The sequence below is a fragment of the Penicillium crustosum genome (genome assembly GCF_028827405.1).
Source record: "Penicillium crustosum strain IBT 35664 chromosome Unknown utg000004l_segment0_segment0, whole genome shotgun sequence".
NCBI classification, from domain to species: Eukaryota; Fungi; Ascomycota; class Eurotiomycetes; order Eurotiales; family Aspergillaceae; genus Penicillium; species Penicillium crustosum.
The window spans coordinates 3,623,823-3,649,750 of NW_026623125.1; the positions used below are offsets into that span (position 1 = coordinate 3,623,823).

At 45.1% G+C, this 25,928-nt stretch overlaps 10 protein-coding genes across 10 annotated transcripts; 6 read left to right on the top strand and 4 right to left on the bottom strand.

Annotated features, from left to right (window-relative positions):
- Positions 1-7,310: 7,310 nt before the first annotated feature.
- On the top strand, positions 7,311-7,774 carry N7487_010418 (GFA family protein; the record flags this gene model as incomplete). The annotated part of the gene is made up of 2 exons (XM_056878148.1): positions 7,311-7,376; positions 7,433-7,774. The coding sequence occupies 2 exons, from the start codon at positions 7,311-7,313 to the stop codon at positions 7,772-7,774; spliced, it is 408 nt and encodes a 135-aa protein (XP_056726728.1).
- Positions 7,775-8,249: 475 nt separating this feature from the next.
- On the bottom strand, positions 8,250-9,369 carry N7487_010419 (glycosyltransferase family 2 protein; the record flags this gene model as incomplete). The annotated part of the gene is made up of 4 exons (XM_056878149.1): positions 8,250-8,438; positions 8,498-8,728; positions 8,779-9,093; positions 9,160-9,369. 4 exons carry the CDS (start codon positions 9,367-9,369, stop codon positions 8,250-8,252), a joined length of 945 nt encoding a protein of 314 aa, XP_056726729.1.
- Positions 9,370-10,082: 713 nt separating this feature from the next.
- On the top strand, positions 10,083-11,075 carry N7487_010420 (putative glycosyl transferase family 8 family; the record flags this gene model as incomplete). The annotated part of the gene is made up of 1 exon (XM_056878150.1): positions 10,083-11,075. One exon carries the CDS (start codon positions 10,083-10,085, stop codon positions 11,073-11,075), a length of 993 nt encoding a protein of 330 aa, XP_056726730.1.
- A 259-nt stretch (positions 11,076-11,334) lies between these two features.
- Positions 11,335-12,072, top strand: N7487_010421 (uncharacterized protein; the record flags this gene model as incomplete). The annotated part of the gene is made up of 1 exon (XM_056878151.1): positions 11,335-12,072. The coding sequence occupies one exon, from the start codon at positions 11,335-11,337 to the stop codon at positions 12,070-12,072; it is 738 nt and encodes a 245-aa protein (XP_056726731.1).
- Positions 12,073-12,204: 132 nt separating this feature from the next.
- N7487_010422 (Zn(II)2Cys6 transcription factor) lies at positions 12,205-14,511 on the bottom strand (the record flags this gene model as incomplete). The annotated part of the gene is made up of 3 exons (XM_056878152.1): positions 12,205-12,464; positions 12,532-13,013; positions 13,064-14,511. The coding sequence occupies 3 exons, from the start codon at positions 14,509-14,511 to the stop codon at positions 12,205-12,207; spliced, it is 2,190 nt and encodes a 729-aa protein (XP_056726732.1).
- Positions 14,512-14,983: 472 nt separating this feature from the next.
- On the bottom strand, positions 14,984-17,220 carry N7487_010423 (uncharacterized protein; the record flags this gene model as incomplete). The annotated part of the gene is made up of 13 exons (XM_056878153.1): positions 14,984-15,183; positions 15,236-15,302; positions 15,359-15,418; positions 15,474-15,777; positions 15,830-15,924; positions 15,983-16,078; positions 16,132-16,250; positions 16,301-16,327; positions 16,379-16,421; positions 16,468-16,835; positions 16,888-16,952; positions 17,013-17,108; positions 17,159-17,220. 13 exons carry the CDS (start codon positions 17,218-17,220, stop codon positions 14,984-14,986), a joined length of 1,602 nt encoding a protein of 533 aa, XP_056726733.1.
- A 459-nt stretch (positions 17,221-17,679) lies between these two features.
- On the bottom strand, positions 17,680-19,929 carry N7487_010424 (nucleobase cation symporter-1 family protein; the record flags this gene model as incomplete). Its single annotated transcript, XM_056878154.1, has 10 exons — positions 17,680-18,145; positions 18,202-18,292; positions 18,353-18,485; positions 18,543-18,638; positions 18,701-18,961; positions 19,013-19,182; positions 19,232-19,337; positions 19,393-19,471; positions 19,527-19,584; positions 19,638-19,929. 10 exons carry the CDS (start codon positions 19,927-19,929, stop codon positions 17,680-17,682), a joined length of 1,752 nt encoding a protein of 583 aa, XP_056726734.1.
- A 402-nt stretch (positions 19,930-20,331) lies between these two features.
- Positions 20,332-21,060, top strand: N7487_010425 (maleate cis-trans isomerase family protein; the record flags this gene model as incomplete). Its single annotated transcript, XM_056878155.1, has 1 exon — positions 20,332-21,060. One exon carries the CDS (start codon positions 20,332-20,334, stop codon positions 21,058-21,060), a length of 729 nt encoding a protein of 242 aa, XP_056726735.1.
- Positions 21,061-22,946: 1,886 nt separating this feature from the next.
- N7487_010426 (uncharacterized protein) lies at positions 22,947-23,885 on the top strand (the record flags this gene model as incomplete). Its single annotated transcript, XM_056878156.1, has 1 exon — positions 22,947-23,885. The coding sequence occupies one exon, from the start codon at positions 22,947-22,949 to the stop codon at positions 23,883-23,885; it is 939 nt and encodes a 312-aa protein (XP_056726736.1).
- A 1,059-nt stretch (positions 23,886-24,944) lies between these two features.
- N7487_010427 (uncharacterized protein) lies at positions 24,945-25,216 on the top strand (the record flags this gene model as incomplete). The annotated part of the gene is made up of 2 exons (XM_056878157.1): positions 24,945-25,043; positions 25,133-25,216. The coding sequence occupies 2 exons, from the start codon at positions 24,945-24,947 to the stop codon at positions 25,214-25,216; spliced, it is 183 nt and encodes a 60-aa protein (XP_056726737.1).
- Positions 25,217-25,928: the final 712 nt, after the last annotated feature.

Consider the following 25,928-nt stretch of genomic DNA (forward strand, 5'->3'; position numbering starts at 1 on the left):
TATTTTAATTACTCAAAGAATAGAGATAATAATACTTTGGGCTTGGTATTAGGACAAAAATAGTAGATTTGCAGTGCTATATCTAGAGCGCAATTTCTGATAGACAGTAGAATTTGATATTTTAACAGCTGTTAAAAAATTCTATACTAATCTATCTCTATTATGTATAAGTATACAAATCATTATCTCTTCGTCGCTTACGTTCTCTTTGGGGACGTTGTTGACTGAACGGAATCACTGGTAATTGGTGGCGTATAGAATAATCTGGCTCTGCCTCTTCTGTGGCGGTATCTATATTGTCTAGATTAACGTTGTCGGCTTTATCGTCTATTAGACTGCGACATCGCCCATGGACGGGCGGGTGGGCAGTGCCCACGGGCCTTATGTAAGCGGGCGATGGGCACTATGTAAGCGGGCGATGGGCACTATCAATACGCCCATGGACGGGCCCTACCCTTAGGGCCCATTGTCCATGGACACCGTGGGCGCCCGTGGGCCTTTTTAGTAAGCAAAATTAGCGCAACACGTGATTTTAATTGACAGATTTCAAAATATTTCAACTAAATTTATATTTTTTATATATTTACAATCATAATTCCGGATTTTTAATAAGATATATATAAATATATATACTATAATTTACTATATATCTAATTTTTATATATATTTAAGACAACTTTATATAATGGTGGGCATCGTGGGCATGCCCGCCGTGGGCATGCCCGTGGGCCTTGGGCGTTATGGACGGGCACTCGAAAATCCAAATAGCCCAAGGCCCACCGTGGACGGGCCTTGGGCACCTCCTAGGTGCCCATGGACGGGCGATGTCGCAGTCTATTAGCGATGATAAGGAACTTGATTCTGAAACCGAATACGTATCTGAAGCCGATAATATGGACGCCTATGATCATAATGCTTCACCTGGTCTCTAGGACCCAGACCTACCTCTGGATCAGGAGACTCTGGATCAAGAGATTGACTCAGTTGAACTTCTAAATCATCACCCAATAGTTAGAATTGTACAAAGCGATAGCCAGCGTCCACATAGGGAACGGAAGCGTCGGAGAGATGATGATGAATATGTATATACTAAGAGGACCAAATAAAGCGCAAATAATCGAACAAATATAATAATGATCTTTTCCAGATTTCCAGATTATTGTAAATAAAATACCCCAAAATTACTGGCTTTTCTACATAACTTATGCATGTCACGAGGTTAGTCGTGTTTGCACTGTTTACAGTGCTGCAGCACCGAACCAAAGGCCTAGTGCTGCCGCAGCACTGGTGCTGCAGGACTTGTCAAGGCCTAAGAGGGCCGGGGGCTGCTCCACGAGAATCCATAAAGATAATCTATTTTTGAAGTGATTCCTCTTCAATTTCTATCAATTTCTAACTATTAGCGCGGGTTTCAGCACGAAAGGTAGTCCCACGAAGACACGCCCGGAGGGTTCATTGGGGCACGTTAAAACAGCGCGCTGCTTCGCGAATAGCGCTGATTTCTTGCTTCTTAATAGCCTGGATAGCTAATAAGACCCTACCCTCTTGCTCTATTGAATTTTTAGAGCTTCGGGAGCGTATTGGTGGCATGGTAGGTGGTTGAAGAAGAAAGGGTTAAATTAATTGACGCGTTTTGGGTGGGGTGCGCAGCTCGCCCGGGAAATACGTTAGTTATTTAAGACAACTTTATATAACGGTGGGTATAGTGGGCATGCCCGCGATAGGTATGCCTATAGGCGGTGGGCGTTATGGACAGGCACTCGAAAATCCAAATAGCCCACCGTCCACCGTGGACGGGCGATGTCGTAGTCTACCCCGAGCGCTCACTGAGTAAACCTGAGTGCTCACTGAGCATACCCTGAACTTTCACTGAGTAATATTTGAGAAATACTAGACAATATTTTTTTATATTACTAAGCATACATGTGCTGTGAAATACTCAGTGAGCAGGACCCTGAGCGCCCTCATAAAGCGGCGGCACCCCGATCGGGAAATTCGCATTCGCGGCCTAAATTCCGGTACATACAGGTGTATGTATTATTCATATTTATTTTAGTAAATAATTTAATAGGATTAGTACCACATATGCACCCGATTTTAGGCCGCGCAAGTTGGATTTCCCTGTCCGTTTTAATGGTCACCCCTTGCCGCTATTTGTTCACTGGAGGGTTTTAAGTTATTAGTTTTTAAGTTTAATTTAAGGAATCTTTAATTAAACGTATCTCTCTCATCCTTTTTATTTAGTTCATAACCTAGTTTAGGGCCCTAAACCTAGTACTAGGTTACCTAGTCCGATCCAGACCTACTACTAGGTCGAAGTAGACCTGGCTTTGAACCTCCGCATGGGTCCCTACCCCGGAACCTCGAACCTCACCTCTTGAGGTGAGGTTCCAACCTTACTAACCTCCAACCGCCCATTAACCTCCAGAGGTTCTTTGAGGTTCAACCTCCATCGACCCGCATGAACCTGCATATACATAATTTCTTGACGCCTTTCCTCTTTTGGCTGGATAAAATTGATGATTCATCTCTGTTTTTTACAGCTGTTCCGTTAAACTATAGACTTTCCACTGAATACTCTATCAATATAATGAATTATAAAGATATAGTCATTGAAAAGTAAATAGGAGGCGTGGTCACCTATAAATTATAGGTAATATCCGATGATATCGACGTGGTGGGTGGTCAATAGAGGTCATCGATAAAATAGCATGTAAAGTTGTAGATATATATATCGCAGACACTGTAAAGTATGTGTATCTTTATTAGTAGAACTACAGTTCTTTAAGAAAACTATAAAGATGCAGTTTAATTCCCCCTCATTTTAATATCATTCAAACCATTATATCTTCTTCTATTACTTTGTCTTTTAGAATTCATGTTAATTGGTCTAGATATACCGTGAATCCGGATTAAATGTCCCAATTGTTAGACTTAGACATTCTATTTTTCCTACATTGAGGTTCTCGTTGAGGTTCGTTGAGGTTCATTGAGGTTCGTTGAGGTTCGTTGAGGTTTATTGAGGTTTATTGAGGTTCGTTGAGGTTTATTGAGGTTCGTTGAGGTTTATTGAGGTTCGTTTCTATAGTGATCCACTATACTAGCGAATCAGATATAGATAGGGCTTTATAAAAGTTGATATATCAATTTAAGCATTATGGAACAGGGATAAACAGATGCCCCAAGAAGACCCCGTAACTTCTACAGAATAACTAGTGAGTTCCTTATTATCTTCCCTAAGTTGTACTGGTTTACTAAAGTTATCATGTCTCAGATTACCGACGGCTACGGCTACGCATCATCTAGCTTCGAAGGGTTACCGCTAGACGCGCTACAGTACCTTACCCCTGACGATACGCTATACCAACGCGAAAGCCAGTTTGATTCAGTTCTGGACCTTCCAGACCTTCTAGACAACCAAGTCCGATCTCGTGCAGGACCTCGGGCCCTAGACACCCTTACGCGAATCAAGCCAGATAGTATTAACGAGTATATCGTCTTTACTACCGACATGTCCGCGGAATTCGTTAAGTGGTGGCTTCAAACTGATTTTGGTAAGAAGAAGCGGCTAAACTGGGAGGTCAGCCGTCGCGCAGACTGCTGGACTGGGTTTCAACAAGTTGCACATACTAAAGATGGAAAGCCTGGCGTTATGTGCAATCGGTGCCGTACAGTTCTTACGCATCCAGCTACAAATCATACTGGAAACTCATCGATGCAGAAGCATCTTGATGGGCCAAGGTGTCGACAGCGAATTACGAAGAAGGGTAATATCCAGCAACTACTTAGCGACGCGGTATGTTCGAAATAGCCTATACTCAATATCAATACTAATAATAAATTCACTATATTTTAGGCCGAGAGAAGACCAGCGCCTCTCTTTACCCAACAAACATGGGAACAGAAGATTCTAAACCTAATCACTGTATCACATTTACCCTTTCTCTTCGTCGAGCACCAAGAATTCCATGATCTCATTTCCTACGCACGGCTAGCACCTACACTACCGAGCGTTCCATCAAGAAAGGTGATTCGCGACCGCCTCCGGGGTTTCGTTACAGAGTATCAACAAGAGACACTACAACAGCTGCCATCTGGTGCAAAAATGTCGATTGCGCTTGACTGCTGGACTTCACCATTCAAGCACGCATTTATGGCTATCACAGGATACTTTCTAGACCAGGAATGGGAGTATCGTGAGGTCCTACTTGGGTTTGAGCCAATTTCTGGATCTCATACTGGCGTGAACCTCGGGGACGTAGTTATCCAGATCCTACAAAAGCACCAAATCGCTGACCGAGTGCTGGCGGTGACAACTGATAATGCGTCTAACAATAAGACACTTATCGCAGCAGTGAATGATTCAATCAAGAAGCTACATATGGAGACGGATTCTACGATTGTCCAAGTGCCTTGCCTTGCGCATGTTATTCAATTAAGTCTAGTTGATTTACTTGGTAAAATCAAGGCTTCGCCAAAGAATGATAACGCCGAGATAGAATGGTCTGATGATCGTGTACGTTTACTTCGTGCGCGCCAGCAGAAACATGAGATCGCCGATACTCTGAACAAGGTATGCTTCTATTTAGAAATCATGAATTATGATTCAATAACACTAACTATTCTGATTTCTAATAGGTCCGAGGTCTTGCGGTTTATATCAACGGAAGCCCTCAACGTAAGGAAGCCTTCCTAAATACCCAGCCTAGTAATACGCTCCGGCTTCTTCTAATCCAAGATGTTCGTACACGGTGGAATTCGACATTTCTAATGCTCCGACGGGCGAAGAGGCTTCATATCGCATTCAACAAGTTCTGTTCCGACTATGATCAACACCATTTTACATTAAGTGCAGAGGGGTGGCGACAGATTGACTATTTACTTTGCATTCTTCAGCCCTTTTTCACGCTCACTACGCTAGTTTGTCGTACTAAAGACTCGAGTATCCACCTTGTCTTTAGGATTTACAATAAGCTCTTCGATCATCTTGAAAGATCAATGGGTCAGCTTCGTCGAAAGAAGGTTCCCTGGAAACAGCTAATGCTTTCCTCCCTCGATGCTGCGAAAGAGAAACTGAAGAAATACTACGGCGAGACAGATGGTATCGAAGGCAATCTCTATGCAATTGGGACGATCTTAGCGCCGTCGAGCAAGATGGAGTTCTTTTCAACAAGTGATTGGGACCCAGATCCTAAGACAGGAAAGGACTATAGAAAAGAATACCGCGAGAGTCTTCAGTCTTTTTTTGAGAGATACAGCCAACGTATACCATCAGAGATGATGCAATCTGATAGCCAGTTATTCACAACTGAATCGGAGCTTGAGAAGGCTCTTGACGGCGATTCTTCACAACGATTAACTGCTCCGCAGTACGACGAGCTCACCAAATATCTCCAGAGTGGTAAGTAAGTAAGCCTACTTTATAAATCATATAACTAACCTTACCTAATTAGAAACTATTAAAGGATCTATTCGGATCTTCTGGAAAGATCATCAGAGGGAATTCCCTATTCTTGCAAGCATTGCCCGTGATATCATGTCAATTCCAGCGACTGGTGCCGGAGTTGAGCGTCTTTTTAACTCTGCCCGCGATGTATGCCACTACCGCCGGGGGTCGTTAAACCCAGAGACTGTTCGCGATATTATGTTATACATGTGTACAACAAGATTCGATATCAAGGAGGAGCAGCGGCTGATTCTCCAAGAGTATCTTTTAGACCATGAGATAGCCGCTTCGACCGAAGCACTTGATGTCCAGACACATGCTTTCGAGGCTATTAGTGATGATGAGGAGGATGTCGAGATATGTCTTGATGCAACCCCGGACGCACCGCTACTCTCAGTAGTCGCCGCTGGAAAGCGGCCTGCGGTTAATTCTGACGATGAGGAAGAATCTGATGCCGATGAATTTGCGGATCTAGATAAGAATAGGGCATCACCCTTACCTGACTTCCCTGATACGCAGCATCGTGCATCCGGTAGAATAAGGAAGAAGTCGAGACTACTAGATGGGTATATAGCTTGATTACTTGAATCTTGACTCTTGAGAACTATAACCCGACACTGAACTATAGATATAATATAAACCATTGATGATTGAAAGTTGAAACCCTAATTCGACGCTGAGCCAGTGAACCCATAATATGCACTAAATCCTCCTGCAAGGGCATACATTAATGAAGTGTTGTTTTATAATTACGAGAGAATACAGCCTATTTCTACATAATTTATGTAGTTGACCCTAAGTCACGTTTTTTACCTATTTGTCATGCTTGTTGAACCTCAGGTTCACCCGCGGGTAACCTCCATGAGGTTCGGTCCAAGATAGAACCGCCCGGAGGTTCTAGGTCATGGAACCTTAACCTCCGGGTGGGTGAACCTCCTTGAGGTTCGTGAGGTTCACCCGTGGTTCCTGGCCAGGTCTAGGTCGAAGGTATCGACAACCCAGACTGGATTAGGCCTGGGTTGGGTCTGGGTTTTACTGGGTCGTGCGGAAGACTAATTATCCGATATCACCGGTATTAGATTATTGATTCGTTGATTAGTCTAGTCTATAGTTAATCTAGACCCTCGATGATTAATTAAATAGACCCGATAATTACAGATTGGAATGAATATTGTACGTATAATAAAAAAAGGGTGTGCAGTACTAATTAGGTTGTAGACATCCATAGTTACAGGTCGATGTCTATGGATTGAAGCATAAATCGCATTGCCAGCTATTTTCGAACATACATACATATATATGTTTACATTGGATTTTAGGCCGCGATCCACGGTTATACCTTTCCGGTTTATTGCCCACCCATAATGCAATTTTGAGGCTACCATAAGACAAATATGTATAATTTCGGTCAAAATAACATTATTTAAGGGTATGATTTTTTTTAAAGAAAAGAATTCCTACCACACGTTACCCTAGATACAAGTCGTCTGCGTAATAGATGCGGCTAGCCCTCAGGGCTGAAATAAGGTTGCACGATACGATGCGATCCATGGCTCCAACTTCGTCTCTTCCAACTTATCCCTATAACTGTGCCTTTGTCTAGAACTCATACTTCTCGTATTCAAACGGACTGCGATAGCAGCATGATACAAAATGATCAGGTGAGTGTCACTTGCCACAATTTGCCACGGGTATTCAATGTGTAATGACGCAAGGATTACGCTGTCTGTTATTTACTAGGTATGAGAAAGCCTTAAATATTTACATATATCTTCCAAGAATATATGATCATATTCGAGGTTTTATAATTAAGCCGATCGACCTTAAGCTTGCCCTAGTATAAGTATAACTATTCACAGTCACAATGCCTACAGGATCATGTCTATGTCAGACCCTCAAGTATGATTATACCTCAGAGCCTATAATGAAGGTAAGCAGCTTGACTATTTCTCAAAGGTTCTATAATTAAACTATGTTTTTATTTAGGCAACATGCCACTGTCTATCCTGTCGAAAGATTAGCGGTGGAACACACACATTGAATTTATTGATTCCAGAGGACAAATTCCGTGTCACGGATGGCCCTGCCACGCAATATACCCAGATGCACGAAAGTGGCATGAAATTGACAATCAACTTCTGCAGCAAATGTGGCTGTGCTATCTATAAGACGCATGAGAAGTTCCCAGGGATGGTTGTTATCCTGGCAGGAACGCTCGATGGGCCCGATCCACTTGAACAATCTAAGCCACAGGCAGAGTTGTATTCTCAACATCGTGTTGGATGGCTACCAACTTTTGGTTGGGCGGAAGAGAGAGTGGAGTTTTAAAAGTTAAGCTTAGCTCGCCCTGCTTCTTTTATGATGAAATTGGTCTCTATATGCTTGGCACTTTCTGGTATGCATACTTTTAGTCCGCTATACTCATAATTTTCATCAACACGAAATTCTTCGACATATTATCGGTGCCTAGTCCACAATGCTATACCTTTTGGATCACCACAAAATTCCTTGCAGGCCAAATCAATGCCGATATAAAGATTATTGAATGCGCGAATTGCACAAATGGTGCCCAAAGCAATGTCAAAATGATATGCAAAATCATGGAAACCAGAGGGGTGTCACCAAGGTGTAAGTCCTGGAACACACTCCCCACAATAAGACCATGCGTGTCCACGGCGATGTTACACAGATTCCACACGAAGAACCAATGTGAAACGGATATGTTCCACCCGATAACCAATGTATATAGATTGCTAAATGCGGTCGATATTAGTGTCAGAACTAGCAAGACTTTTCGAAATACTTACACGCTTCCATAAGCTAACGGTCCCATCATGGGGATCGCGAGAACCAATTTAACCAACCAGCTATCCATTGACATGATCCCCGTGTACCACCTTCTACGTTGCTTAATCAAGTCCGAAACACTAACGGGAGGCTGTTCTCGTGCGATTGCGTGAATCCAACCGAACTTGACTCCTCGGCGTGCAGCCTGCTCGGTAAGATATTCTATATTAGCAACTGACTTCTTGATGTAATCGGATCACATACGTGGAATGCAAACCAAAAGTCTTCAGCAAGACATCTAGTATCCCAGGTGACCTTGTTCTCTACACCACCATTGATCAATATAAAGGAGCCATGCATCCAGCCAAGGAAAGGGCGTTTGAAAAGTCGGATTGGAAGTTGAAATCGGCCAAAATCCTCTGCCACTCTGAAAATCTCAGCAGTGGTCAAGAATGGATTCTTCCAATAATTATGCGATGTGTAGTAGATTGTTCCCTGCATATGTTTTAGCGTGTGTAAGATAATAATTCAAGCAGAACATATACCATTCCGACGTCTTCTGTTCCTCGCTCGATGAAGTCAAGGCAGGATTGTACCAGGTACTCATCAATCTCGGTCTCTTCGTCTAGATGAAGTACCCAATCAAGATCGGATAGTTTCCAATGCAGGCGGCACCATTCCAATGCCCGTCCTTTATATTTTGCATGGGTGGGTTGAAATGAGACTGGCACACTCACCACATTGACAAAATCAGGAAGTGCAGCCTGGAAATTATCATCGGCGGAATCTAACGCCACATGAAATGTGACATTCGGATATTGCCTGCAATTTTTCCATGGCCTGATAGAGTTTACCACGGTCTATCACTAATGCATGAGCTTTGATATAGTGTTAAAGAATGTCAAGGGGAGACAAAGGTAGCTTACCTGAACATTTGTTCCCTTCGTAACCAAGCATACTTTGAGTTCGCGGAAATATCGTCCCTTAGGTAACTTTTTATATGCAAACGGCCGCATCGGTAGACAAAGACCCCATAATATCGAGTATGGTGGAAGCTGCCCTAGCACGAATGGAGCGTAGATAATGGCTAGAATGGTGCAGTCGGGAGTCCAGAGCACCCCTGGCTTGACAACCATGTCATAAAAGCCAGCCCAAGTACTTACTCGATATAAAGCTGTGTCGTTTAGGTACATATATTTTGCAATGTGCTAATGGGGAAAGACGTACCAACGAAGCAGATAGGAGCTGTTAGAGGAAAGATTGCCCAATTATATTTTAGACGGTCGTAGAAAATTCTAGTATGTTTCGCAGAAGAGTGAATGTTTCGGGGGTTGACGTGATGTCTGTTATTGTGGTAATGGCCGTTCATCGCCATACCGAAGATGTAGAAACGTGTGTGTGTATAAAGAGCAGGAAAGAGACAAAACAAGCTCTAGAGCCATCTCAACTTTAAGGTCCTTAGTTTATATTCAATTAATCCTTTGGTGTACAGTCATCCGTGCAACTGGATGTATTAGTTGTTATAGATATATCGCATTCAGCAATGACCAGGGACCCTTATCCTACTGGGATTGTCCTTACAAGATGAACAGCATCAGCCTTGAATTGATAAAAGTCCAGCAAATAGGTTGGAATTATCTCTTTACCAAGGATTGAACGACTAGGTATTGATTGCTCTTTATTTAGACAAATCTAAAAGGAAACTGAGACAAACAGCGATATTGGGTTGTGCAGAGAGAACAATGAGAGGAGCTCACACTCTCTCCAGGTACTCTAGTTTGATTTATATAAAGATGCGCCCGTGACCGACCATGGGTATTACCGTTCAATAATCCCGACTGTGATGAGAATGAAGCACCTAGTCGGCTCCATTGGGCTTTTCGGTGGCTTTATGCTGTTTCTGTCGTGGTTTTGGAATGTTTACCTGCCTCGAAGTGAAAGACTAGGAGTCACTAAAAACCAACAAATAATTTACGCGACATATCTGAGCGCGCCCACCGAACAGAAAGATCATTTCATCTCCGAATTCCGCAACACCAGCGATCCATATTTTGACGCGGCTCGAATCCTCACATACCAGTTCCTCCACGCACCGGAAACGCGAACCAGGTTGGCCATCCCTTTCGTGGTCTTTGTTCACCAGAATGTCGACCAAGAAAAGAGAGACCGTCTCCGATCCGACGGTGCACAAGTCATCGAGTGGTCCGATTTCCGAGTGGGCTGGGTTCGACCGACGGATTCTCGATGGGCCGATGTTCTGACGAAACTGCGGCTGTGGGAGATGGTCCAGTACGACTTGATTGTGTTTTTGGATGGTGATTCCGTGCTGACAAGATGTCTTGACGGAATTCTCAGCGCCCCTGTGACTTGGCTTTCAACATCCACACAAACCTCATTATCCATTAACGGGGTTGAAATATCCCTACCAGAGACTTACATTGCTGCTGGCTTGCCGCAACTCAGGACAAATCACTCGTCGCATCCTTCGCGTGTTCCAGAGGACTTTTGGGACTGGGACACCTTGAATGCTGGCTTTATGATTCTGCAGCCGTCACTGAAGTTGTTCCGCTACTTCGAGGCGTTGTTGGCAGTCGAGGATAGTTTTGATACCAGCGTGGCTGACCAGAATGTCCTGAACGTTGCCCTTTCTCATGAAGGCCCCACCCCATGGACTGCCGTGGACTTCTCATGGAATATTCAGTGGCCATGGCCGGAGGATATAAAGACGGGTTATGCGGTTCTTCATGAGAAATGGTGGGCACCTATGCACTGGGAATCCAGGGAGTATTTACTCTCTTGGTACTGGCGAATGATTGGGTATTATTCGGCTTCTGGATTATGATTCCCACGAAATTGGAGAATACGAGAATTTCCTATTTTGGCACTTCTTGGCGTTGCTTACTCTGAAACTGAGATGTGCCGCACAGACTGGCCGCTATCGATTGGGTCATCCGGCGCTATTTTTGCGCCCTTCGGTTTACTCCATGTCTATCACGCCCTTCCCCTGACAAGTTACATTCTTTTGGATTCTCCAAGAACTAAAATATTATCTATATCAATTGTTGAATGTTGGTTTTTTATGTATTTTTTTCATCCTCAAAATGTCTACTACCACCATGGAAGGCCCACTACAGGCTCCGGAGGTTATAACAATCATCCCGTCTTCACAAGCTCCCTCCTACAGAATTGAAACCTACACTCAAAGCGATCTTCTCAGGCAGCCTTTCCTGCCAGAGCTCCGGGACATCATCAACGTCAGCTACTATGATACCACTGGCACTTCTTTCGTAAAAAGCGGACCCCGGCTCATGAGCGACACGCAACTTGCGGAAGAACTTGAGGAAACTGGCTTCACTGCGATTGCATTCGCTGAAAATGCGATCATCGGTACTGCGAGTTTGAAAGTCTGCTTGTCAGATTCCGAAGGATCCCCGTGGAAGCTACCGGGCCATTTTGAGCAATTCAGTGCGGAGGAGATCTTCTCCGGCAGCTCTACGGTACTCGATAGCCTCCATGAGAAATCTCAAAATACGCACTGCGAGGGAGGTTTCGAACTTGTAGCTGTCGCAATCACGCCCGATCCTCGGTATAGGAGGAAAGGCATTGGGGAAGCCTTGGCCAAGGCGTGTGAAAACGAACTGAAGAGGAGAGTGTCTCTTGCGGGTTGCACTGAATTATCTCGCTCGTGCATGATGCTCAGGTCTGTTCGCGAGCTCCGAGGTGCTTATTGGCTGAAAAGGGGGTTCCGCGTCGTAGGGGAACAATATTGCCCTCCTTTGACCTGGGGTTATAGCAAAGGGTTTGTTCTATGGGCTATGGAGAGAGAGTTATCTGTTTAAATGTACATATTATCTGTTGCATCTCTCAGGCAAAAGTCGTTTCATCATGCTTTGGCCGCCCCCAAACCGCGGAGTAGCTTGCCGGTCTTGTCATCCTTTTTATTTTACATCCTATATCCGAAAGCCATACCCCTAATTATGCTGTTTATCCCTTAAAATATCGGATACATGCGCAGGCAAATTGAAAATGTTCTCCAGTCCTTCGATCTGCATCTGATTTAGCCGCACTAGACCGAGCTTCATTAGGCTCTCATGGCTCCGGTGCTGGTAACGAAGCGTATGTGACCACAGATCAAGCAAATCCTTCGATCTCAATGCATGTTGCCTGGTGGGTGCTTGGACAAGAAGCAGAGTGATAAAGTTGGATACTGCGGCAAAACAGATTCGATTCCCTGACGGGCAGACTTGTCAATATCCTGTTCGAAAATTGGTTTCAAACCACAGGAACAGATGACTTACAGGGATGCCAGAATGATCCAAATTCATGCGGCACTAACGCCCCTACAAAATTGACGATGATGGCCGCACACTTTTCAGCAGCCTTGAGGGTAGCCTCTTCAGCCTCGCCAAGCTGCATGGAATTCATGAGTGGGAGTTGATCGAAGACATGTCTATCGAATGTCAAGTCTTCAACAAGCCAGGAAGAGCCCATCGAAGTTGGGTCTGTGTCATCTGATATCGGTGGCGGTGGTGGTGATCTGGCAAGAGGACGCAGAATAGCACGATAAAGGAACATCTCAAGAACCAAGTATGAAAAATGAAGGTCAGCGGCACCCTCAACTGGGTTAGACGCTGGGTGGCTATTTCCCCCAGAGCTGCGCTTGAGTCTAAGATTATCAGGAAGCGATAAGTACCATTGCTGAAGCTGGGCGCGGATCGGTCTTGCAGCATCGATAGATGCACGAAAGTCATCTGAAAGTCTCTGCGAGGCTTTTATGGTGCTGTATAATCAATAGCAGAATTAACCTGATTGGGGGAGAACTTTGCTTACTAAAATGTCCGATGCAGATTCTCTACGATACGAGCCAAGCCTGTGCCATAGTAGAAAAATGGCTGGCAATCAAGGTCGTGTTCTTGTGGTTTCTCATCTTGGATGAAATCATTGGCGCTAAGCTCAAAGATGTCAAACTCCTCAGGGTGGATAAATGAAGGCCGACCCGTAAGAAGACTCCGCCATTTGTCTTCGACGTAAACTGCCCACCACAGTCTTCTCCGTAGGCGCTTCTCCCACGGAGGGATCCCCCATGGCCGGGGTTCAACATGTATACCGAGAGAAACAGCCAGGGCCACCGTAGACCCAAGGAAAGACCAAATGAATGGGCCATCTGGGAGTGCTTCCAGGCTTCCGGCGGGGATTTGCTGCAGATATAGCAACGATGCTTGCAGAACCGCCAGCTTTGGCGTGTGAGTCTCCTTGAGAATGAGCTCGTAGACCATACCCCACAATTTATCGCACAAGAGCTCCCCATATGCAGCAGAAATACACAGCACTGGGTCATGAACCGCAAATGGGGTGGCGGAGGCATAAATTGCAGCAAGCAAATGAACGGGGATCTTCTCCAAAGCCGCAGTCGACACTGATGAACAAATACCCAGCTGTGACCTGGATATTATTGGAATTGCTGGGAACACAAATCGAAGAAATAAAGATAGAAGCCGCTCGCCATGTGTAGGCGAGACCATGGCATCGAGCTCGTTCCGGTAATGCATGGTGTCCTTCCGGGAGCAGGTATCCATCTCTGGGCTTTGGGGGAGCATGAGATCCCTCTCGGTCTCGAGAAAATGAACCGGTACCAACCCGTCAACTGGGACGCCACCGACATTACGAATCTGAGTCCGATGCATGCTGCGCATGCCATATTCATCGTATCGGCAATGTCGAAGCAGCCACGGATCGGATTCTGAAGACATGCCGTAAAACTGCGCGATTGATCCTTCAATGAGATCTAGGGACCGAATGCGCTGAACCGGTTGCGATGCAGGACTGGTAATGGCCCCAAGCTGCTGTAATGAATCTACATCCGGACTGATAGGGTGGTCATCCATATATTCCATTGAAGGATGACGGCCCATCAGCTCAGATTGAGGGTCATTCCGAGTGCTGTGCCCCGGCCCCACTTGGTTTGGATCATTGTAGGAGTATTCCATGTCTCGGTCCAATGGTTCGTGGTGCAACTGGCTATTACCAGGGCTAAATCCCATTGTCGTCATTGGAATCTCCTGAGAGGTAGTAGTGTGGGAAGCCTGATTTTCTGCACTCATGCGCCGCGTCTTCAATCTGGGACGCAAATTGAAGGAGCATTCTTTGCCATTATTCAAGCAACTCCTGCAAGGTGGGCCCTCTGGAAGGACGCATGCTGTCTTTCTGACTCGACAGCGATCGCACGGCCGGTTGACCTTCGATCTATATGCACGCCCGGTTGGACTAGGGTGATTCATTTGGACGGGCCATAGACAACACGAATGAAGACGGGAGATCCGATGGTCTAGGGACTGCTACGCAATCAAGAATCTCTGTTGGGAGAAAGACTGTGTATCGCAATCGCTACCTATGTAGTAGAGCGGACGAACGGGAAGAAAAGCAAGAAACTACGGGAGCCTGAGGCTACCAAACAGTTGTGCAGCCGGCATAAACGTATTTAGTAAGCGAGCTGGCCACCCGTGGACATGACACGACACGCGTCTAATTTTGAGCGTTTTGGAGCTCGCATCAGTGGAAGTATCGCGACTAATTCATACTAGTAAGATATTCAATTGAATGACGCTTCCCTTTTTTGACGAGTTGCTAACTATTATTACGGGTGCGGGTAAAATGATCGGGCGATAGGCTTTTATGTTTCGGGCGATATGGATCGGGCGATGGCCTTTCTATCTCCATATATACATATTTATCGCAGCCCACCACATCATTTCATTCATATAACCAAGCTGCAACGCGTCGTGGATCCCGATCGGCCCCGGGAAGACCCTGGCTTAGTTGGCTCGGCCCACGCTTCACGTAACGGCCATCTCGGACCTTGCCAACTATCTTACCGTTGGCCCACATCACTTTGCCTCGAAGAATCGTATAGCGAGGCCAATTGGTCATCTTAAATCCTTCGTATGGTGTATCTGTGGGAAAACAGTCAACTAAATGTAGAATTGCATTGGGTGTATCTCTTACAATCGACATTGTGGTGGAGTTGGGCATTAGTGAGATGGAATGGCTCAAACGTCTTCTGTGGGTGCCACTGATTTTCACAATGTTAAAAGCTTGGCTTGCTTGTAGCAGGAAATAGAAACTCACAATAACCAAATCGGCGTCAGATCCCGGCATCAATGTGCCCTTCTTGGGATATAACCCGTACTATATTGAATTAGTGATGCTCATATGTTGACAGACCAAGTTGAAGAATATTCACCAGTTTCGCTGGATTTGTAGATGTAAGCTCCACAAATCGTTGTGGCGATATGCGACCAGTTGCTAGTGCGCCAGTGTAGAGTAGTGGGAGTCGGGTTTCAACTCCCGGAATGCCGTTTGGAATCAATTTAAATGACCCTTCCTTGCGTGTCAAGAGGGCATGAAGATCCTCGCAGGCATCTGGCGACTCCCCTTCCATGCTCTTAGCATGCTCAAGCACACCAGAAGCCTTGCCGTGGGGGTCGTCATAACGGAAAGGGCAGTGATCGGATGAGTAGATCGTAAAGGTTCCATTGTGGAGACCACTATTCAAATTAGATGGCTTTCATTGATCAGGTCCTTGTAGACGAAACTTACACAAATAGATCTTCCTGGTCAGAAGCATCCGGTGGAGGGGGAGGCGAGCAAATCATTTTGCTGTTTTCGAAACAAGTCGGCGAATGGAACCGTTTCTAGAGAAGTACATTCTCTTAGGACTTGTGAATAGTCGATTGATGTAGGAGGACTTACCAGGTCGTTCCATGTCAGATGGAAATATTGAGGACATGTTTCTGCGTACACTGGCAATCCTATATTTTGAGCCCGTCGTACATTGGCCGCCCCAAGCTGATGAAATTCCAACGTTAGTTTCAGCCTTAGATAAGAAGAGGTAGACATACTGCAGATCCGACATGCACGAAAAGGATTGGATTTTGAATCAATTGCGCTAGGGCAATGGCGCGATTAGTTGCTTCCCCCTCGACAAGAGGTGGGCGAGACAAAGCGTGGTAGTACGGAGCTACAACAAGTCAGCAGCTGTGAAGTAGATCAGAGTATCAACAGACATACCATTCATCCCCTTCTCCTCGAGTTTCTCTGTTACTCAATTAGCTTTCATCGTCCCTTGGCGTGCTCGATCACTCGTACTTGTAAGCCACCCAATCATGTCCCCATTCTCTGCATGAATCATCTATAAAATCAGCCTTTGATCGTCTTCTCCGAAGGAATTTACTTACCGTGGTGATCGAATTTTTCCTGGCAGCCCACATGACATCCAAAAGTTGCGAATCCGTCAATCGCTGTGTTTCATACGTCAGAAAGAGCTTGCAGCTGCTAATGCCCCAGTCATTGATCAAAACCGGGAGTTCGCTCTCCAGCACGTCGGCATCATTGCGAACAATAATGATATGGAACCCATAGTCCACGTAGCTGCCCGTCTCTTCGGCCCGTGCATTATAAGACTCAACGACCTTGATAAGACTTCGATCTTCATCTGCTCTGGTCTGCGTCGCAAAAGTAATAATGGTAGTTGTACCACCGGCCACTGCACTCCGTGAGCCTGTTTCAAAATTATCGGCACATTCGCCTCCCAGACCGTGTGGTCCTGTAGATAAAATTGTCAGCGCAGCTCGAGTATAACTGAGTTACTGACTCACCAGTTTTTAGGTCTTGACATAAATGGACGTGAGCGTCGATTCCTCCAGGCATCACATATGCTCCTCTATAGATGCAGTGGTTAGACTTCCATATCCACATCTAATGAAACATACTTGGCACGGACTCAGCATCGATCACCTCGGCCCCTGCTATCTCCTCTTCCGAAAAGCTCTCGGCGAGGGCTTGGATTTTCCCATTTTTAATGCCAATGCAATAGTCGCTTTCGTTTTATTAGTATTTTATGGACAGTCTGAGGAGAGAACAACATACTTGATATCACTAGCAGTGACTACCTTCCCATTGAGGACCACCAGGTCGAATTTGTTAGTCATTTTGCTCAATGAAGGTTGTTTTTGGAACATTGAAAGAGTACTTGGCTTTTTGGTCTTATTAATGCTAAATGCCCCTCAAATCCGATATCGACACAATTATCTACACGATTATCAATTTACTCCGGGTTTCCCCAGTCGGTCGCCCGATCGCCCGATCGTCCACCAAGGACCAAGCTCGGATGTCTTATCTCCACGAAAACGCCCGATTACTACATGCGGGCGTGGTAATTAGTCATTTCATTTGGCGGCCTCAAGACATTCTTACCATCAGAACGGGCAGAGTGAAGTCGATGGAAATTCGTAACAACATGAGGATGCCTCAGACCCCGAAAATCAGATTAATAAACAAGTAAACTATGTATGAAGGAAACGCGACTGACTCTTATTATTGCATACTGATTCAAAGCGTAGAGCTATACAAAAAATTATTTCTAAACACAGAAAATCACTTTCAAAGTCTCAAATCATTCCTTCCTTTCGCATGTTCACAGTGTCTTCCAAAGAACATTTTGGCGGCTTCACTGTCACTCCCTCGATAACAGTTTCTTGCAAATAGTCCGGCACAATTTCATCTTCTGGGAAAAAGCCCTCCGTATACCTCATAACCTCCCAACTCGCGTCTTTCGTCCCAAGCTCGGTAGGATAAATCTGAACTGGCCAGATCCTGCAAGATATGTAGTAGGCCAGCGCCGCGAAAGCGGTAGAAATAAGGAAGCCCATGTTGTATATCTTGACGGCGGCATCTGCGACTGATCCGGGGTTAAGAGCTCCAGAGACACCGGGGATGACAAGAGCGATTGCTCCGAGCCAGGCGGCAAACGCACGTAGATTGAATCCACCGGTGTAGAAGTACGGAGAGCCCGCTTGTGTGTTGTAGAGGGAAGGAACATGAATGTTTCCTTTGCGAGCGATCCAGTAATCGACACTGATTGTAGTAATGCATTAGTGATTGGATTTTTCAGGGCAAATATTGGAACTTACATCATCATGGCTACAATGGGGCACATGAAACACAGGTATGAGTTGAGGAAGGTCAGGAAGGATGAGGCGGAATAAGTCAATTTCCATGGAACTGTAAGGTATTATTAGCTTGAGCCGGATGGATTTAGATGGTGAAAGTCTGATTTCTTACCCACTACCCATGCTAATAACAGGCAGAGGATCTGGCCACGGACGATTGTCATGTACCGTGGGAATAGACCAGCGAGATCGCATCCGACTGGAATCGAGTTACTACTGAGGTTTGTGGCAATGGTAGCAAACGCCTATCAAATTCATTGTCAGTAGGTGGCATTGGATCTTGCTGGCTTGGAATTACAAACCTGAATACCCGCAGCAAGGAACACAACTGCTCGGGTTCCTGGGCCCCAGTAATGGTCTAGAATACTGGAATAGAGATCCCACATGTTCCAATATGCCTGTTATCAAAGTCAGCATTAGACGTTCCTGAAGCACGCACTGCCGGGTGTATAGAAATTACCTCTCCAAACTGCTTGTATCCAGCGGCTGTGATAACCATCCCCAGAAACACGACAAGTGGTTTGCTCAAGACTAACCCAATTGGCAAGGGCAACGTGTCTCGTGGACACTTTGCATATCTCGTCAAATCAGAACTGTTGACCAATGGAGGAATCACATTAGAAACAATACTGTTGATAGCTTTCATGAAAGACCAGCCTAGGACAGCCCCAGATACATTGCTAGGCCCTAGTCCCTGAAAATCAACGCCATGGCTGGAGACCTAGTAAATGGTAAGCCACGACACTATTAGTAAGACCCGAAATATACTTACAATTGCCCAGATCATTGTTGCAATCATCCCAATTGGTGCAAGAATTGACTTCACCATGAACACGGTTGACATTTTGCTCGGGTGGACAAATGCAAACGGGAACTGCATGAGCCAAATAATAAGGAACGAAGTCAGTTTGCCTGAGGTAATACCGGCTGACTCGGGGAGGTCTGAGGAGATAGTTAGCTCTGTAACGAATGACAAGATGGACAAGCGTACGATTGGGAAGTTCAGTCCAGTCATGACCGAAAACACAACGAAGCATCACGTTCACAAAATAACTGGCGTATAGCGTCTGGATTCCCATGTATAAAATAGCGACCACCTGCCGATTGGAATCAGATATGCTCTCAAGTCTCGCTAGTGCTCCAACAACGTACCCCTCGGAGGAAGATGAACACGAGTGATCCATATATACCGGCGGAAAGCCGAACGAAAGTCGGATACCCCAAATGATACCTGTAGAAACCATCGTTAGACATGGAATACTGGACTTAGATGTAAAATCACATACAAGGCGGCTGCACGAGAGTTCAACAAAAGCAGTCCACCCACTAAGAAAGATACGATGACTGTTTCTGAGTTAGCGACCTTTACCAACATGACAGGCGGAAAATAGGCTCACAGGAAGCTATCAAAATGGTCCACCAATTCAGACCCGTAGCGTAGAGGCTAGCCCCGACATTGTATGTGGTTGGCGAAAAGGCGATGCTAAACTGAAAAGCAAAAAAGGACCAAGGTGTCCATACTCGCTGGGAAGGAGGAGACGGATCCAAATCCTTGTTTGACCAGCTCCCAAATAGTCCTGTCTCCTCTTGGGTCTCCTTGTCGTTTTCTAATCGAACGGATTCCAGCAAGGTGCGCGGGCTGGAGATGGCCTGCTTAGCACCTGTGAAGCGCTGCTTTATTGTTGACATGTTGGTAACTTGTTCAATTCAATAAACCGTAAGTCTCCCGACAGAGGAGGGGGTGATTCTTATAAAATCATTCCTAGAACTCATTATCACCACACCTTCTAAAAGAACGATTGGTGCCACTCTGAAAACTTTGTGGTTTGACTGTGGTTTGAGTACCGATAGTAGCATGGAGAGACCAATCAGAGTAGAGGGAAATTGATATCTCGCCTAAAAACGAAGATTAAAAGATCGGGCGATAGACATCGCCCGATCGTAGGGAATGCGCCAATCCAGCGAAATATTTTAGCTTATCGGTGACAAGATCTTGTTTTGATTACAATCGTATTTATATTTCTTCTTCTTTTTCTACATTCTTAAACACCAATAGAGTTGCAACTACATTCATACAATCATCACTTCACAATGTCCAAACGTATCCGTCTTGGCATTCTCACGCCTTCTTCCAATACCAGCCTTGAGCCATTGTCGCAAGCAATCATCGCTCAACTTCCCAATGTCTCCGTCCACTTTTCTCGGTTTACTGTTTTGAAGATCAGCCTCGAGCAGGATGCCCTCCAACAATTTCAAAATGAAGCAATCTTAACCGCGGCCAAGCTACTGGCGGACGCCAACGTCGACATCATTGGTTGGAGTGGCACTTCGTCTGGGTGGCTAGGCTTTCCCGCCGACAAAGAGCTGTGTGAAATCATTACTGCAGCGACGGGTATCCCCGCTACGACGTCCGTGTTGGCCTTGAATAAAGCTCTTAAGCTGGTCTCTGCTACAGAACTAGGGCTTGTGACACCATACATGGACAACGTACAGGAAGCCATTATAAAGACATACCAGACAATTGGCGTTGACTGCAGCAAGGAACGACATCTACAATTGTCGAAGAACTCTTCATTTGCCGATGTCGAAGAGTCTACGCTCGATGAAATGGTGGCTGACCTGGCGGGCCGCCAGGTGCAGGTGATTTCTACTTTCTGTACCAACCTTCGAGCTGCTCAGAGGGTGGAATACTGGGAAAAGACGCACGGCATCACGGTGTTAGATACGGTGAACACAGTCATTTGGGACATGTTGTTATTGTGTGAGATAGATCCAACCGCAGTTCAGGGGTGGGGACGGCTGTTCCAATTGAAAGGATGAGTAGTGGGCGACTACATATACAACAGATTTTACCCTGCCATGCTAGTCCGGTCGCGAACTACGCTAATGTACATGCACGTACTTGCTTTTTTGGTAATACCAATACTAATAATTATTCGTAATCAACCGTCAGTATGTTTCTCGTAGCTTATTTTGTAATTAATCACTTGTATACATTTGAAAGAAACTCGTATTTATTACTCGTGGCGTGCATGCATTAGCGTATGTAGTTCTGACACTTGAGAATCAAAATACAACATAGGTGCCTGGTGTCCGGAACTCCCCCGACTTTTTTAATTTAGTAGAGGCCTGGTTCAACCGAATGATACCAGAAACGGGTCCTGTTTTATGCGACTGTAACGATGTGTCGCTTCTGCATTGGCGGGTATCCTTGCGTTTGGTCTGAGGCAATTGAACGGAAAGCATGGGTTGACCGGCTGGAGATGGATTTTCATCCTTGAGGGAGTGGTATGCAGAGTTGGGTCGACCAAAACAAAACCACCGAGCTAACAAGCAATATAGATCACCGGATTTATCGGCATCCTGTGATTATTCTTCCTCGTCGACTTCCCTGACCGCGCACACCAGTCATGCTTCAATTTTAAGGCCGTGAGTGATCCTTTGTGTGAGATTCCAAATCATAGTCGACAAAGTCAAGAGGAAACTTTTCCAAGTTGGTTTAAAGTCCAAGTAGCTTCGTATTCTAGTCCTGGTAAACATGGCATCGCCAACTCGCCAACAACCTTTCGGCCAATTTGCATCATCACACAGAACGTTGCAAAGTTGACAGACGAAAGTTGATAGGGCAGAAATTTGAATGAACCATCGCCGGCGCAAGGCCATGTGATTCGTTAAGTTATTATGATTCACCAAGGAGCCCCGAAAGGGCGTTGGTTTTCCATCTAATAAATACACCCTCTCCTGAACAAGTGGTTATACAGTTTCCTGGTCTAGCGGTTATGATTTTCCGTTAACAAATGCGATTAGCATATGTTCCGGAAAGGTTCTGGGTTCGATTCCCAGGGAAACTATTTTTTTTGTGTTTTTGGTCTTTTTTTATTTTAGGCAAAACAAGCTTTAATTCCTGTTAAACCACAATGTTGAATAAGTGAGGTTAAAACACTCTTACAATCGGATAAATTGAACATCTTCCCCTATTCTGTTGAGGCTATTTTCCCTTCTTTACACTTCTGTACTTCTTGATCTTCAAAGTAATGCAAATGCAGCTAATTGCGGTGGGATAACCCCGGAGTACGATATACTCTTTTTAAAAAAAATCAACTTCAATTATTGACAGAAGGGACTTATAAACGAGAGCGACTCGCACAGCAACAGTAGTTTCCGTTACTGCGCCGTACTTTTCTGATATGGGATAACGGCTGATCGATTGTTCATTGTCATCCGCTGACTTTTTATATAAAATTGCAGGACTTAGCGTACACTTCTGGTATCGGCGGCTGTTGTGAATAGCGAATTTGTCTCACCAAAAGAACTGGGGAGCCTCTCTTGGTCCTGTTCTGGTTTTACGTAATGCTTTTGTTTGTTTCTTTTCTAAATTTGGTGTTTCAATCTTATAAATAGCAAATTAGCTAAGTCAAGGACGTAGTATAACTACCTAGTTAACTAAATGGTGGGGGCCTGAAGGCCTGGTATATTAGGTAGACATCAAGGCTTTAAGGCAGATGACCTGATTCAACAGAGCTAAGCCTCGCCCCGGCCCGTGTATGATCCTCCACGAAATGACCCCTCATCCTTTTGAGAGGTGAGGGGTCGTATATAGGAGTGGAAGCAAAATCTATAAATATGGAGTTCTATTCCCACAATGAAGAGACTACACAGCTTTACTACGTATTTACTTCTGATACATTCACCACATATCTTTAACCATGGCGGCCATACAAATCTCCGACGATATCTTCGAGGAAATGAAGGATAAAGTAATTTTCATCACTGGTATGCATGTTTCACATTCTATCGCCACAAATAATAAGCCAGAAATGTTGATAAAATCAGGCGGTGCGTCGGGAATCGGAAAGGCAACTGCAGAGTTGTGTCTGAAACACGGCGCCATTGTAATCATCGGCGACGTAAACCACCTACCCTCCGATCTCGAGATCTCAGAAAAGCTCAAATTTATACAACTGGACGTCTCCTCATGGGAAAATCAACGCGATGCTTTTATTCAGGTTGAAGAATGGTTTGGTCGTATTGACCATGTCTTCGCCAATGCAGGCATCGGACCAACGACTAATTTCCTGGACGACAACCTTGACGAAAATGGCCAACTTACCCCTCCTGATCTGCGGACGATCAATGTCAACCTTCTCGGTGTTATCTTCACGGTTCGTCTAGCCGCATATTACATACAGAAGCACTCGGCACATCGTGCATCTGGTGAACTTGGCAGTATTGTGGTCACTGCTTCTACGGCTTCGTTCCAAAACTTCAGTGCTGGTGATTACACGGTCACAAAACATGGTGTTCTGGGGCTTATCCGCGGGATCGGGTATCAACTTGAGGGGAAGGTACGACTGAATGCTGTTGCGCCTTCTTGGACCGCAACTGGCGTGGTTCCTACTCCTTTTATTGAGGATCTTGGTGTCGCTGTCCAAGGGCCGGAGGCTGTAGCCAACAGTGTGGGGCTTCTTTTTAGCGACCAGCAGCGTCATCAAGATGTTATATACAGCTGGGACTGGAAGTATCTGGAGGTTAACAATGCAAAAGGTGGATTGCTGGCAGCTACCAATGGGATCCTTGTGAATTCAGCTAATGAGGAATCTGTTATGAGGAAAATGGTGGAAGAGAGTGCACTAGACAAGATCTAGTCCTTTATAGCTACCCTCAATAGCATATCAATGACCATTTCAAATTCCTTTCTACATTCGGGCTACTATACTGTTGTACATGACGTCATCTCACTCCCCAGTTGGGCGTCTTTCACCGCAGATATCTTCACTCCCCCGCTCTTCTTCCCAGTTTGGGTGTGGTGCATGGTTTATACTATCCGAGGCATTGTAAGATCGAACGATGCGGTGGCCAAAGGATTGCATAATGCAGTCAGTCGCCAAATTTTCGCGCATCAGCGACATTTAAAACACTGTCTCCCGGCTTCAGACTCAGGACTTGACCGTTGACCGAGAGCCTTGTCATCTTATCACCTTGCAGTAGTCAAATATGATACATTGCTTTGTGTAATCCTGGCAAAAGAGCGGCTATCTAGTTTTCCAGCTCAAATAATTAAATTCGAACCTCTTGCTCCCTATGCATAGTGGATATTCTTTGTTGTAGAGCCAATTGTCTCTTCTAGCGCGCCCAATAAAGAGAAAATGATTCTGTAGACAACTACTGATTCTTGCCTAAGCACTTTGAAACTGTCTAATAGAAATTACTATGTCTCCACTAACTTTACTGAAAATCTAAGACGCCAACCCATGCTGGTCCAACATCTAGAGCGTACAGCATTTAGTGTTGAAAATCAGAGAACTGAATACTGGGGTCACCGTCTTTCGGGCGTAACCATAAGTGATGCGATGAACAGTTCAAATAATTCAGCGCCGCCCTGAATATGCAGGCTACCATGGAATACCAAACTTCCGCGGACAACTACATATGATCCAGATCACCCCTAATTTACCTGGGTTTCACATTGCCCATGTGAAAGAAAAACGACACTTAAGATAATGTCATGTTTGCCTGGTTTCCCAGATGCCCTCCGCCATATGAACACCTTCTCCCTGGGTTTGAATTTCTTCATCTTTCACATCATCATCATTCCCTTCCTTTCCTATTTTGCCGTTGATGCCGTTATATTTCATCTCCAAGGGACACTGTTCAGCCTTTGCCTAAAGCCACGTGGTGTGCTTTTAAAGTTGTATAAAGGAATCATGGTACCTAGAGACAGCGGGAATTCGAGCCTTTCCTCCGTCCCTGCTGGAGTTCAAGGATGGTCGACTAGCACCTGGCCTGGAACTCCCATGGACATGGTACGTTATCACTAACTATACCAGTCAAGAGATAAGTGCTAATATGTTGATTATTAAAAGACCTATAGCACTATACACAATTGTGAAAGACTATTGTCGACAACCTTGCCTTGAACAACACTTTTCTGTACTACATCCTCGTTCTACCTACAGGAACAACCATGGAAGAGTGAGAAAAAGTGAGGATTAGTTGCAGGTTCATGACTCGTTGATTTATCGCTCTTAGCTCACTCCTGTTTTTACACACTCAAAATTTCTCCTCGAGGTTCGCCTCACAAGTTGGAGGGTTCCAATTTTTGTGGAAACACACCTAGTGTATGACCTATCTTCGGGTAAAAGGGAGGAACACTGGACCGAGGGCGATTCGGCTGCGTTGGACCCCATTGTCGTGCAATGTTATGCAGAGACCCACGGCGGCAAAAATCTCAAGGACTCCATAGGCCTTGCGAATCCGTACTTTGCCGCTATGGATTATATCTGCTTTCGGTGTTGATTGGTTCTAATATCGCTTGCCCTAGGTCCCTGAGAGTGTTGGAAGGAACCGATACAAACTCCTCGCTTGCCTATCTTGGGCTGAACAGTTAACAGAAGTGTTATCCCAGAGTCAACAAGGGTGATACTCGGATCTACTAATCTCACACCTAAACACATTCTGGCTCTGTGCCCAAAGGTCATTTTCTATTGCGCATACGACTCGAATGGATAAAAGACATGAGACATGACTCTCGGCTTGTAGGGTACGTCAAAGGAAACTTAACAAGGAAGCCAAGCAGAACAACTATCCAAATCTGATATGTTTAAGCTTTGAAAGTCTAGTTCTAACTAGACCTGGCCCGGACTTTCTGCAACTTTAACATGTTAAAATTGGATAGTTATTTTGTTCAG